This window comes from Spermophilus citellus (assembly GCF_964194105.1).
Source record: "Spermophilus citellus genome assembly, chromosome: 9".
NCBI lineage: Eukaryota > Metazoa > Chordata > Mammalia > Rodentia > Sciuridae > Spermophilus > Spermophilus citellus.
In genome coordinates this window covers 83,767,057-83,780,759 of record NC_138191.1, presented here as the reverse complement: position 1 = coordinate 83,780,759, position 13,703 = coordinate 83,767,057, and the positions used below count along the sequence as shown (strand labels likewise).

General features: G+C 41.5%; 1 protein-coding gene across 1 annotated transcript; it reads left to right on the top strand.

Annotated features, from left to right (window-relative positions):
* Positions 1-7,222: 7,222 nt before the first annotated feature.
* On the top strand, positions 7,223-10,379 carry GADD45A (growth arrest and DNA damage inducible alpha). Its single transcript, XM_081305937.1, has 4 exons — positions 7,223-7,557; positions 8,004-8,105; positions 8,372-8,609; positions 9,696-10,379. The coding sequence occupies exons 1-4, from the start codon at positions 7,514-7,516 to the stop codon at positions 9,807-9,809; spliced, it is 498 nt and encodes a 165-aa protein (XP_081162063.1). The 5' UTR covers positions 7,223-7,513; the 3' UTR covers positions 9,810-10,379.
* Positions 10,380-13,703: the final 3,324 nt, after the last annotated feature.

The window sequence follows — 13,703 nt, the reverse complement described above, 5'->3', positions numbered from 1 at the left end:
AAAAAATCTTAATTGGAGTCCATTGTACACCCTATCTTATTTAGGAGCATAGGGCAGTAAAAGATAACTCATCTGGGTAGGAATCAGATTTATATATATATATATATATATATATATATATATATATATATATATATATATATATATTTACAAAATACATTTCACTTTAAATGTACTATTTGATGGGTTTTACTATATTCAGAAAGTTGTACAATTATCACCACTATCAATATTAGAACAGTTTCATCACAAGAAACAGATTTTGCAGGGTGTTTTACACTACAGGAAGGACTTTGGATTTTACCGAGTGAAAAGAGTTGCTGTCACTTTAGCAGCTAGAGGTGAAGGGACAAAGGACAAAAGCAGAGAAACCAGTTGTTACATTCATCCAGGTGGAACATGATGGTGGTGAGAAAAGGTTGAATGATTTTACATTTTGAAGTAAAGCCAATAGGATTTACTGATGGGCTGGATGTGGGTTGCAAGAGAAAAGAGTCAAGAAGAACACCTAGGTTTGATTGTTGGTGGAACTGCAAGGTAGTAAAACCACTCAGGAAAGCAGTGTGGAGATTTCTCAAAAAACTAGGAATGGAACCACCTATGATCCAGCTACCCCATTCCACAGTATATATCCAAAAGCTCTAAATTCAGCATCCTATAGGGATACAGTTGCATCAATGTTTACAGCAGCACAATTCACAATATCCAAGCTATGGAACCAACCAAGGTACCCTTCAATAGATGAATGAATAAAGAAAATATTCACTTCATGGTATATATACACCATGGAGTATTAGCCAGAAGGAAGAATGAAATTATGTCATTTGCTAGTGAATAGATGGAACTGGAGACTATCATGCTAAGTGAAACAAGCTAGACTCAGAAAGGTAAAGGTTGAATGTTTTCTCTGATATTCAGAAGCTAGTCCAAAATAATGGGGGAATAGAGAGGAAAAAGAGGGGTAGATTCCATTACAATAGAAGATCAGTGGACTGACTATCTAGAAGAAGACTGAGGGGAAGGGAGAAGGGATGGGATAAGGTAAGAACAGTGGAAGGAATCTGACCTAACTTTCCTATGTACATATATGAACACACCACAGTAAATCTCACCATCATGTATATATCCACAAGACACTAACAAAACGAAAACCCTAAAAGTAAATAGCAGAACGATCAGTAGAGTAGAAGGAAGGGAATAGGAGGGAAGGGAAAGGGAAAACACTGGGGAAGGAATTAAAGCAAATTATATTCCATGCTTGTATAATTGTGTCAAAATGAATCCTAATGTTCTGTATAACTAAAAAAAGAACCAACTTAAAAAAAAAAAAAACATAATAATACACAGGTTTGGGGCCAAACAAGGGGAAGAATGAAGTTACAATTGACCTATAGTAGGACAATAAGGAAGATTTAGGACAATAAAGAAGACATCTTTTGTCATTTTAAGTTGGAGATGCTTATTGTACACTCACACAAAGACCATGAGTAAGCTCTAAGGTTCAGAAGAGATGACTGACCTGGTTGGAAATACATTTGGGAGTCATCAGCATATAAATATTTAAGGACATGAGATCAGTAGAAGTCACCAAGCGAGTGAATGAGGATATAGAGAAGAAGTCCAAGGACTGAGCTGTTAAGAGGTTAGGAAGAAGAAAACTTTGCAAAAGCAGGGCACAGTGGTATGTGCCTATAATCCCAGCTACTAAGCAGGCTGAGACAGGAGGATCACAAGTTTGAGGCCAGCCTGGGCAACTTCTTGAGATCCTGTCTCAAAATAAAAAGGACTGAATGTGTAGTAGTTCAGTGGTAGAGCACTCCTGGGTTCAATCCCCAGTACCACCAAATTAAAAAAAAAAAAAAAAAGGAAAAGAAAACTTTGCAAGGAAATTGATGAGTAAGTAGAATCACCTAGAATCACCACCTCTATTTCAAAGATCGTAAACTCAGATACCTAGTCAAGCAAGGTGCAGGAACAAAACCAGTGGCTGAATACCAACTCAGACCACCTGCTTTTCTCACCAGTAATTAATCTATGCAGCAAAGATTTTCAGAACATTCCTCCTGTGATGGAAGCCTTCTGATGCACACTTTCCAGCTGGGAGATGGTGAGACAGGATAAAGAACGCTTACTTAAAGAAATCCTCCTCATCTAACACCACCACTGGCTGGGCCCTGTGTGGCTGGTAAAATGCAAATGCGTGGTGGCAGCACAAGATACTGACCCAAAGTTCCAAATGACACCATGAGTCCACTACCAACGACTCTTAATAGTCAAAGAGAATTTCCTTACGGTAAAGATTTCACACACAAAAAGATGGCACTAGGGGTATTATATTAGTTTTTAACAATAGGTGACAACTTGCCGTAACATAGTAGCTTAAAGTAACATGTATTTGTTATCTCACAATTTCTGTTCATCAGAAGTCTGGGCATGGCTTAGCTGGATTCTCTTCTAGGGATCTCAGAAGGCTAAAAACCCATATTGGCCAGGCTGCATTACCATCTGAAGGCTTGACTAGGGAAGGATCTGTTCCTAAGTTTCTTTGAGTTGTTAGAAAATTTCATTTCCTTGCACAAGCTGTATTTGCTTCTTTCAAACCAACAGTGGAGAAATGGATCCAGTCTCTTCAGAGAAGGACTAGTTCTTTTCTGAAGGCCTCACTTGTAGAAAGTCAGGCCTGTCTAGAATAATGTCCCTTTCTTTAAATGAGAGTCAACTGATTAGGGACCCTAATCACACCTACAAAGTCCTTTCACCTTTGCAACGGAATGCAATATGATCATGGGTAGCCCAGCACCACTGCCACATTCTGTTGTGAAAGCAAGAGAAGGCAGGGTGGATTATGCAGAGTGTAATACCAGGTACTGGAGATCATCAAGGTCATATTAGAATTTTGCCTACCACAGTGAAGGTCCAAGAACCTAAACCTTCATGTTAAATTCAAAGGGAAGTATTGACCCTAAAAAAAAAGGGCACATTTTTTTGGGTAGCAGTAATATCGTTTGAATAATCCTCTTTGGGTAACACTGAGAGACATTCACAGGCCTGCTTTGAGAAAATCACATCACCAGATCAATACAAACAAATAGACAAAACAACAATATCAAGAAATCAGCAACCTTATAATTTATCAATGAAATATAATTCCTGAAAGGTGGTAAATCCATCTGTCAGTCAGAGGTAGTGGCACACAACTGTAATCCCAACAACTCGGGAGGCTGAGGCAGGAGGATCACAAGTTTGAGGCCAGCCTGAACAATTTAGTGAGATCCATCTCAAAATAACATAGAAAAAGGGCTGGAGATGTATCTCAGTGGTAGAATACTTCAGCATAGGTGAGGTCCTGTATTAAATCCTCAGAATTGCAAAAAATCAAAAAACTATTCTAGTGATCTTCTCTTTCTCCTCCCCTCTGCCCCCCCCCCCCACCTTGGTACTGGGAATTAAATCCAGGGCCTGTCCTATGCTGAAGCATTTTACGCAGAGCTATCCCCCCAGTCCTTTTTCTATTTTGTTCTGCTACGTGATCTCACTATGTTTCCCATGCTGGCCTGGAACTTTTAATTCTCTTGCCTCAATCTCCCTAATACTAGTAGTGTTTACAGATGTGCCATCACACTCCACTTGATCTTATCCTTTAATGTGAAAAATGATCTAATACTGATATAACAAACATTTATTTTGATGTTAAAGAATTCAGTACTCTTTGAGAAAAAGAAACATTAATTCTCTATTATAGAACCAGTAGTAGAAATGTATATATGATAAGAGTGAAGAACATACAAAAATATTTTTAATATGAAAAGTAGGTAGCAGTGCTAAAATAAGTTGTTTTGGTGTGTGTGTTGGAGGGTAGTGGGATTGAACTCAGGAGCACCCTACCACTTAGCCACATCCCAAGCCCTTCTTATTTTATTTTGAGACAGGGTCTCACTAAGTTGCTGAGGCTGGCCTTGAACTTATGATGCTTGTGCCTCAGACTCCTGAGAGGCCTACTGCACCACACCCACAGATCTAACAATTCCCATATGAGTTACATATTTCCATATGAGTTCCAAATATAGTCATTTGGCATTCTTATAAGTACTAAGTACAATGTCACTATAGGCCTGTGTACTTGTAGCACCTGGAGCTACCTGGAATAGTTTTTAAAATGACTTATTGGAGTTATACTGATTATAAAGCTCTGTTTATCTACCTATCTAGCTATTATACTGATTTAGAGAAATTTCTGATTTATCACTAAACACCAACTCCTCCCAGGACTAATAACATAAATGATCTATGACCACTCTAATATATAAATGCAGTTCCTACTTCCACCCATGAGGCCAACTTGGGAGAATCACAGATGAAATATTCTGGGTAAACTTAGCAGTGAGGTAAAATAATATAACATATCTGAGTCACAAGTATGACAAATGAATATTTTTGAATACTGGGAGACTAAGATTATCTCACAGAGAAAACTCCACAACACTACAACAAATAACTTTCCCATGTGGCAAAATATAGCATGCAGAGGCTAAAATTATATTTCTGCCATTTTATCACACATTTTTACTGCATATAGTGACTTTGGGGGCACTGTTAGGACTGTACTTTCATTTGAATTGGTGTAAACAATACATGAGTTCTACTGTCCCACAGCTTCCATTCAGATGACTAAAGTCATGGGACTTTCAGCATAGCTAGCTGATGACAGTGGATCCTACTTTGTCCCAAAATTCAGTTCAAGCATGGCCATACGAATTAGATTCTAAGCTCTTTACAGGCAAAAAACAGGAATTGTACAGTTCTTGGTATATAATAGGACATCAAAAAGTATTTTTGAACTAATGTTTAAGGTGGAATATTAGAATTCACTCAATTCACAGGGCTGTAGGATTCTGAGATCTCTCAACTTTCAGATTCTATTCAACCCAATAAACAAATGTGTCTTTGCTAAATGCAGGAAATGTGCTAGTTGCTAAGGACACCCAACTGATAAGTCAGTCCTTGCTGTCAAGAGACTCACATGAGCCTGCTGTGGTGTTACATGCCTATAATCCCAGTGACTTTGGAGGCTGAGAGGTGGATCATAAATTTGAGGCCAGCCTGGGCAACTTAGTGAGAAACTATCTCAAAAAATCCGGGGCTAGGGGCTAGGGATGTAGCTCAGGGGTAAAGTTCCCCTGGGTTCAATCCCAGTACCACCAAACAAATTAATCAACTAATCATAATTGTAAAAAATAAAGTATGATCAATTAAAAGGGCTAGGGTATAACTCTGTAGTAGAGTGCCCCTGGGTCCAACTCCCAGTACTGGGGGAAAAAAAAAAGCAAGAAAAGAAAAGAAACTCACTCATGTCATCTTGCAGTCATACTTCCTTCTAAAGAACCTCTAAGAAATGGGTAGTGGATAGACCCTTGGAGTTCCATAGAACACATTTCAATAATCTCCAGATGTTGACTCAGGCCAGATTGTGTAAATCAGGTTTTGTCTGCAAAACTGAAAATGTTTCAATACCTACCTAAATTTCCATGTTGAAGATTTTTTATTGTTTTGTTTTTTGTTTTGCAATGCTGACAATTGAACCCAGGAACTCAACAGATGCTAGGAAAACATTCCATCACTAAACTATGTCCCAATGTTGAGGAGCTCTTTAACAAAGACATCTCATATAAGGATTTAAAGCATGGATACAAAATACACAGCACCCATGGGTGAATCAAGCACTGATGATGACCATTCCTTTACTTAAGTATTATTCCTTTTTAGAAATTGTGCAAAGTGGCAGCTAAAATAAGTGAACCAGAAAACCAATCTATTACTTTTCATTTATACTAAATAAAATCAAAGGAGCTGGAGAATATTTTGTCTAGAATGATAAAAACATAGGGTCACAAAATTCCCATGTACCTTTGCAAAATTTACTCTGTGACCTGTAGCAGTGCAGAGACCCTTATAATGTAAGCACTGTTTTGAATGCAAGCATATCGGAGGCATTCTCACCACTTGAGTGACTCCAGTAGGTTTATGAAATGTTTTTGCATGTGTTGCATAAAGTCATAAAACAAAGGGAGTTTTGAACTATTCAGTGAAATCTGTACATTAAAGTTTGTTTTTAAGAAACATGTAACTCCTGCTTGCAGTTATAAAGGTCTGCTTTCCACCTACAAGTTGCCATTATCTCAAAGGTGAAATTTTAGCATATGACTAAAATGTCCTATAGCCACAGCTTTTCATGATTCAGCATCTGACATCAATAATTCACAGTGAGATCACAGACTCTGTGGAAGATAGTGACATATTCACTTGTCTTATGAAAAAAAGCTCAGGGCATATCTAGAGCATTTTGAATTTAGATTGTGGCTGGTTGTGTGAGTGTCAGATATTTGTCTCTCTGCTGTTGTGCATGCAAAGGACCCTTCTGTGGGAAAGGCACTTTGAGAAAGGTGAAATTAGGTTGTCATGCTGAGATTCTCACAGGTGGTCATCAGCTCCCCACAGATACACAAGCTAGGTCAGGGATTCCCAGAGCTACACACTGCTGATGGGAAGCCTTTTTGCTTTCTGCAGAAAAGATTCCAACTTGGTTCCCTGCCATCACTAAACACAAACGTGTTGGTTTTTCTTTTTTGAGCTTCCAACCCTTGCAACTTTCCAAAAATAAATCAAACCAGCCATCAGGGCACCGAAATAATACTACTACTAATAAGCAGCTTTGCCTAGACTTATATAAACAAAATTTCTGAGGTAACTAACCTTTGCCCAGGAGGTCTGGACATACTTTTTTTTTTTAAATGTAACCTGCTTACTAATAATTACTAGACTTGGGTGCATTAACCCTGGGAATAGATTTTAATAACAAACAAAAGATATGAAACAATAATTTTTAAATGTGCACCAACTAGAAAAACAATCGGCAGGCTGCTGCAGCCGAAACTGAAGTCACCTCCCGCCACCGCAACGTCCCTCACTCCAGATGGCCCCCCACCAACCGGATAAGAGAACCAGCTCCGGACCCCGCCTTCCCGGTTTCTGCACCGCCCGCGTCCCCTCGGATCGCCTCCCTCTTAGCTCCGCCTTTTTCCGCTCCTCTCAGCTGGGCTCCAAGACCAGGGGTCAAATTGCCGAAGCAGTCTAATTTGCATGGACCAATGACCGCACCGTATGCAAATGAGACGGGACGTGGTTGGCTGAGGATTGGCAGGATAACTCCGGCGAGCCAGGGCCTTTGTCCTCCAGTGGCTGTGAGGCAGCTGCGGTAGTGGCGTCGTGGTACACTTCTAGGCTAGGGCCCGCAAGCGACGGGGCGAGCCTGCAAGCGGGGCGGGAAGGGAGCACGGCGCGGCAGCGGCGGGCGCTGCTGGAGGAGCCCGGGAGGGCGAGGGGCGGTCGGACTGCGTCGGATCGGAGCGCGCCACAGGAAGCCTGAGAGCGAGTGCAGAGAGCTGGCGCCCGCGCGCCCACGGTGGCCGGAGCAGCCCGCACGCCGCGCTCTCTGTGAGGGACTTGCAGTTGCAATATGACTTTGGAAGAATTCTCGGCTGGAGAGCAAAAGACCGAAAGGTAAGTCCGCCTGCTGACTTCTCCGGCCCTAGTCCTCTCGCCCTCCCCGCGCGCTTCAGGGCAGCTGGGCTGTGGGAGATTTGCAGGGGAGCAAGCGGAAAAGTTTGTCTAGGGCACCTCCTGCCCTCGGTCCCTCGGGGATCCTCGAGGGTCACCCGTCAACGGAAAGCACCCCGCCAGGGCCTTGCGAAGTCAGAAGCGGCTTCCGCGGCAGACAGGCTGTGGTCATGACCCCCGGGGAGGGTGACGGGGCACTCTCGGGGATTCTCACGGGACACCCGGCCTCCGGGCGTGAGAGGGGTCATGAGGGGTGATGCGGCCGGGGCAGTCCGGGTTTGCAGAAAGCCCGAATGCCCTGGCCCTCGGAAGAGAGGGTCTTGGTGCAGGGGGAGAGGTCGGCAATGGTCCGAGGGCTCACAGGTCCCCTTACTTTTGCTCACCCATAGGATGGACAAGGTGGGCGATGCCCTGGAGGAAGTGCTCAGCAAAGCCCTGAGTCAGCGTACCATCACAGTCGGGGTGTACGAGGCGGCGAAGCTGCTCAACGTGTAAGTGGGGGCGAGCCTTAGCTATCCCCTCGTGGGACCCCTTCCCACCCCATCCCGCGGGACCCCTTCCCACCCCATCCCGCGGAGGTCGCCTCCGGGACGCCCCTCACCGTGCAGCACCCCTCTGTGATTTGCATCTGCTGCGCGCTGCCTGCCCCGGGCTTGTAGCCCCAGGCCGGAACTGATCCCGAGATCCGGCGGGGTTGCGGGTGCCCCTGCGGGTCGGGGGAACCTCAGCATTTACCCGCTTTGCCCATTGCCTGCAGCGACCCGGATAATGTGGTTCTGTGCCTGCTGGCGGCAGACGAGGACGACGACAGGGATGTGGCTCTGCAGATCCACTTCACTCTGATCCAGGCGTTCTGCTGTGAGAACGACATTAACATCCTGCGCGTCAGCAACCCGGGCCGGCTGGCAGAGCTCCTGCTGCTGGAGACCGACGGGAGCCCAGCTGCAAGCGAGGGCGCAGCGCAGCCCCCGGACCTGCACTGCGTGCTGGTTACGGTAAGGAAGTAGGAGACTGCGACCAAGTTGGGGCTAGAACCCTGAAAGGAAGCGAGCTCGGGCTGAGTGATAGGCTGCAGACCTGTATGGGTGGGGGTTAAGAGCATGGCTGCCTTTGCCCCACTAAAGTGTGTTGGACTTTCAGCCGAGAGGTACTAGTTTCATCATCAGGATTTTCTCGGGTACAGAACAAGTCTAAGCACGTTGGCTGGTGCCAACAGCGGAAGAGATCCCTGTGAGTCAGCAGTCAGCCGGGCTACTCCCTACCTACATCTGCACTACCTCGCGTGACTAATTCCTTTAGCAGGGCAGATTAGATAAAGCCAAATAAATTCCTGGCTCACCCCTCATTAAGAAGTCAGCTTCGTTCTCTGCCAGTCAAAGCTAAAAATAGAAATGGTGTAGGAGACTGACCTTATTAATTCCCTAGAAATACATTAAGAGGCTCAAGTGGAATTTTTTTTTCTTTGCAATCTTGCAATTTTTAAATGCAGTCCCACCTCCCCACTCTCATAAAGCCTTTGGAGGGTAGACAAGATGATTTTAGAAGTAATTGTGCTGGCTTGACTGTCTTCTGAATTTTTCTCCTTTTTGACTGGTCTAGGGAAGTGCAGCCTCAGTTATTTTGCTACTTCTGAAAAGTACTACTCATTATCTTTTGGAAGATAACAGGTGGCAATTCCAGTTAGCTGGTGTGCAGCTCTCATCTCATTGTACACACAGCATGGAAATACTTTTCAAAATGGTTACACTGAAGGCTCAGCCAGGGTACAAGTATGGGAAGGCAACCCTGTGAATGATCCTCTCATGCAAAACTGAATAGATATGCAAACATATATTTGTGGCTCATTATGAGTTTCATATGTTTAGACTTTGCAGAGTACAGTTTGATAGATAATATTTTTAGTCGTTTTATAGGAAACCCAACTACTTAGAAGAATTTATATTGTTTGTGCATATAACTTGTCTCCATGTCATGTAGCCAAAATATAGAATGTTCAGGTATCTTCCTTTCACCAGTAGTGTAATTATTAGAAAATGCTGATAATTTTTATGGGAAATTAATTTTTCTAAATTTGTTCCTAGAATCCACATTCATCACAATGGAAGGATCCTGCCTTAAGTCAACTTATTTGTTTCTGCCGCGAAAGTCGCTACATGGATCAGTGGGTTCCAGTGATTAATCTCCCTGAACGGTGATGGCATCTGAATGAAAATAACTAAACCAAATTGCACTGAAGTTTTGAAATACCTTTGTAGTTACTCAAGCAGTTACTCCCTACACTGATGCAAGGATTACAGAAACTGATGTCAAGGGGCTGAGTGAGTTCAACTACATGTTCTGGGGGCCCAGAGATAGATGACTTTGTAGATGGAAAGAGGTGAAAATGAAGAAACAAGCTGTGTTGAAACAAATAAAAGTCAAAAGGAACAAAAATTACAGAGAACCACGTGGGAAGGAAAACTATGTATTAATTTAGGATGGTTGAGTTACATTAAAATAAACCAAATATGCTTTGTTAAAGTTTAAATGTGCAGCAGTAGTTTGGGTATTTTGGTTTATATTCCCTCCCTCAAGTTAAAAAAAAAAAAACTGAAAGGGTTAATTATATTTTAAAACCATATTTTATTGTATTTTGATGAGATGTTAAATTCTCAAAAGTTTTATTATAATTGTACTAAGTTATTTTATGACATGAAAGGTTATTTATGCTATAAATTTTTTGAAACAATACCTACAATAAACTGATGTGGAATAATTGCATCATTTCTCAGTGTGTTCTTCTGTCTTTTGTTAGCTTGGACTTTATTAACAGATATTTGCTGATGCCTTGCTCTACACTAGGTCAGGAAAACATGTAATTTAAGAAGAATTGGGGTTGGGGTTAGAAAAAAGAAATGGTTACATATTCAGCTTGCCAGCTGAGATGCAGCTCAGTGGTAGACCACTTGCTTAGCATGCACCAGACCTTGGGTTCAGTCCTCAGCACTGCAAACCAAAAACCCGTGGTGAGATTCAACTTGCAGAATCTGAAAAATTATAGCTTATTAATGTTAGTGCTAAATTGTGTACAAAAGGTGGAAGCAGAGAGGAATTACCCAAAGCTACCTGCAAGATGAGTGAAGTTTTTATTGAGGAGAATCATTTTTATTTGGGTCTTAAAAAGTTTCATTTCTCTTAAGTAGGAGAAAGGGATATTACTAGCAGCCGCATTAGTTTATTCAAAGGTGTGGAGGCTTAAAACATCACAACCTGTTCCAGGGAACATAAAGTGACTCTGTGTGCCTCTGGTATAGACAGATAAGGGAGAGATAGTTGAAAAGGTAGGTGGAGATTAGGCCCAGACTGAAGGCATTCTGCGTCATGCGTTTGCATATAGCCTTCTGTAAATGAGCAGCCTGCAGACAGCTTCATAAACTAAGTGGCACAGTCAGCACTGGAAGATAACATTGGACTGTGAGAGACCGCTACTGGGTTGAATGGCTGGAGGTAAAAGGGCTGATTAGGAAGTGACTACCAGTCCAAGGCTGTGCACTTAGCAGAACCTTATTTAGGGAATGAAGTGGCCTGGTAGCATGGCAGTGCCCTTAGCCTATTCCTAGGGTTTTGTACCCTCCAGCTGAATATTCACAACAGTTTTTAAGGGGACTGGTTAAATTATGTCAATTGGGAAAGATGGCAGAGAGGAAAGAAGTGAAAGAAATGAAAGCTTTCAGCAGAACAATCATCTTTTAGTTGGCACAGTCACTTGATAATTAACTGCAACAATCTCCTATAGACAGAGCCAAAGAAAGCAAAAATGCTTACTGAGGCGAGACCTAGCATAACTTCAGTCCTCAGGGTTTTTCTATGTTTACTTCTCAAACCATACCCTCCCAAGCTCCCCTCCATCAGTCTCCCATCATTATCATGACTCTGTATGATCAGGAAAAACAGAGAAAAACCAATAGCAACAATAACAAAGAAAAAAAAAACACTCTTAAGTTCCTGCATATCTTAGAACAGGTTCATAAAGAGCCTTTCACCTTTCACCTGCAGAACATAGGTGTTTCTGCTTTTTTTCTGTCTGCTAGAATTCCAATGGGCTTGTTCAGCCAAAGCAAAATCCAAACCATAATTGGAATTTAATCTTTTCATATTACAAGAAAATTGAGAGCAGTGAGTTTGAAACAGCATTTTTTTTTTGCATTCCCATCAGAGTAAGTATTTTCAATCTTTTTTTCACTACTATGTGTGATTAAAAACCCTTCTGCAAAGATGAGTGAATTAAACTCGGTAGGCAGAGTAGAGAAAAGCAACTTTGGTGGAAGGAGCCTGGATAGCAGGCAACCTGGGTTGGTCCTTCTCCATTCTGTTCTTCTTTGTAAAATAGAGATAAAAATGACCTGCCTTGCAGGTCATTTACTATAACTTGAGGGCAGGAACTAATATTTGGTTCGTGGTTGTAGGCCAGTGGTTAACACACATGCATGGCAGCAATCGGTGCTGAATGATATTTGTTAAATAAATGACTAGAAATGAGTGCAGGGCTGGGGATATGTGGCTCAGTGGTAGAGCATATGGTTAGCAAGAGTGAGCCCTGTGTTCAATTCCTAGCACCACGAAAAGAAAGAAAAAGAAAAATGAGAAAGAATAAGAATGAGTGCCAACTACTGGCATATAATAGTTGGTCAATAGAAGATGTCATATTAAAGCCCAGATGATAGTAATAGGAAAACATTTAAGACTTCAGAGACATTTGTCTGTTGCTTATAATGTACACACATATGTTATTATTAAAAAGAAGTCTTGAATCTTCATCCTAAATTCTATGGCTTAGGGATATGAAATAATAGCACACATTCCTCAGATTGCCTTGTTTGTAGATAATCTCAACAATTTACGAAATGCTACTATTTTGAGTTTTGTTTCATTGTTATTCTTTCCTGAACATAATAAAAAGTTAACATAGCATTGAAAAATCCAATCATGAAAGAGTTAGTTATACATAAGTACACAATTGCTTGGACAGCATCTGCCTCTAATTAATGCCAATATTTATTCTTCAGTTGTTGCTTGAAATATCCTTAAACTTATTTATCTTAAGCCAGGTGGAAATGTTACAAGAACAAAAATCCCCTCATCTATCTAAGGTGTCTTGTATATTGAAACGTGGAAAATACCTGTTTGTTTGTTTCCCCCACTGGCAATTTAACCTCAGTGTCATAAATAGCATTCCCTCCTCCTTTCCACAATTAACTAAGGGCCTCAGTAGGTCAAACTTCTATAAGAAGGGACCATGAAAGTAGCTAATCTCCTGTTATCTACTATTCCCAAATAAAGAAAAAAAATTATTTGTAGGAAGCAGCTATTAGTATGCTATCAATTAGAAGCTTTTTTTTTTTAATGAATCTTTTTTGTAGATGGACACAACACAATGCCTTTATTTTTATGTGGTGCTGAGAATCGAACTTGGGTTGCGCCCATGCTAGGCGAGCGCTCTACCACTGAGCCACAATCCCAGCCCAATTAGAAGCTTTTTCAAAGCATATTTTGAGTTAGCTTACTATAATCCTTATGAAATAATTATCTCCTTTATTTTCAATTATAAGCGTTAAATTTTTCTTTCAAATGAATAGAACCCAATGGCATTATTTAACTCATGCCAATGTCTCTAAGTTGAGAGATAAATTCCTTTAAAAAAAAAAAAACAATCCTTATTAAACATCAGAACTTCTGTGAAAATGTTGTATTCTTAGAAACCACCAAGAAAGAGTGAGTGTTCACTATGGGCAAGGGACTAAGCTGGTTAAGTTGAAGTATAGGAAAAAATCAGGTATATGCTGACTTCAGGGAGCTCACAGTCTAGAGAAACAAGGTGTTAAGTATATTGACACAGGGGCTGGGGATGTGGCTCAAGCGGTAGCGCGCTCGCCTGGCATGCGTGCGGCCCAGGTTCGATCCTCAGCACCACATACCAACAAAGATGTTGTGTCCGCCGAGAACTAAAAAAAATAAATATTAAAAATTCTCTCTCTCTCTCTCTCTCTCTCCTCTCTCACTCTCTCTTTAAAAAAAAAAAGTATATTGACACACACAATATACTAAAGCAG

Bases quoted from the DNA above. Each gene is read 5' to 3' on its own strand.
- GADD45A (XM_081305937.1), top strand. From the start codon at position 7,514: ATGACTTTGGAAGAATTCTCGGCTGGAGAGCAAAAGACCGAAAG. The intron at 7,558-8,003 runs GTAAGTCCGCCT...GCTCACCCATAG, and splicing joins GGAGAGCAAAAGACCGAAAG to GATGGACAAGGTGGGCGATG. The intron at 8,106-8,371 runs GTAAGTGGGGGC...CATTGCCTGCAG, and splicing joins GCGGCGAAGCTGCTCAACGT to CGACCCGGATAATGTGGTTC.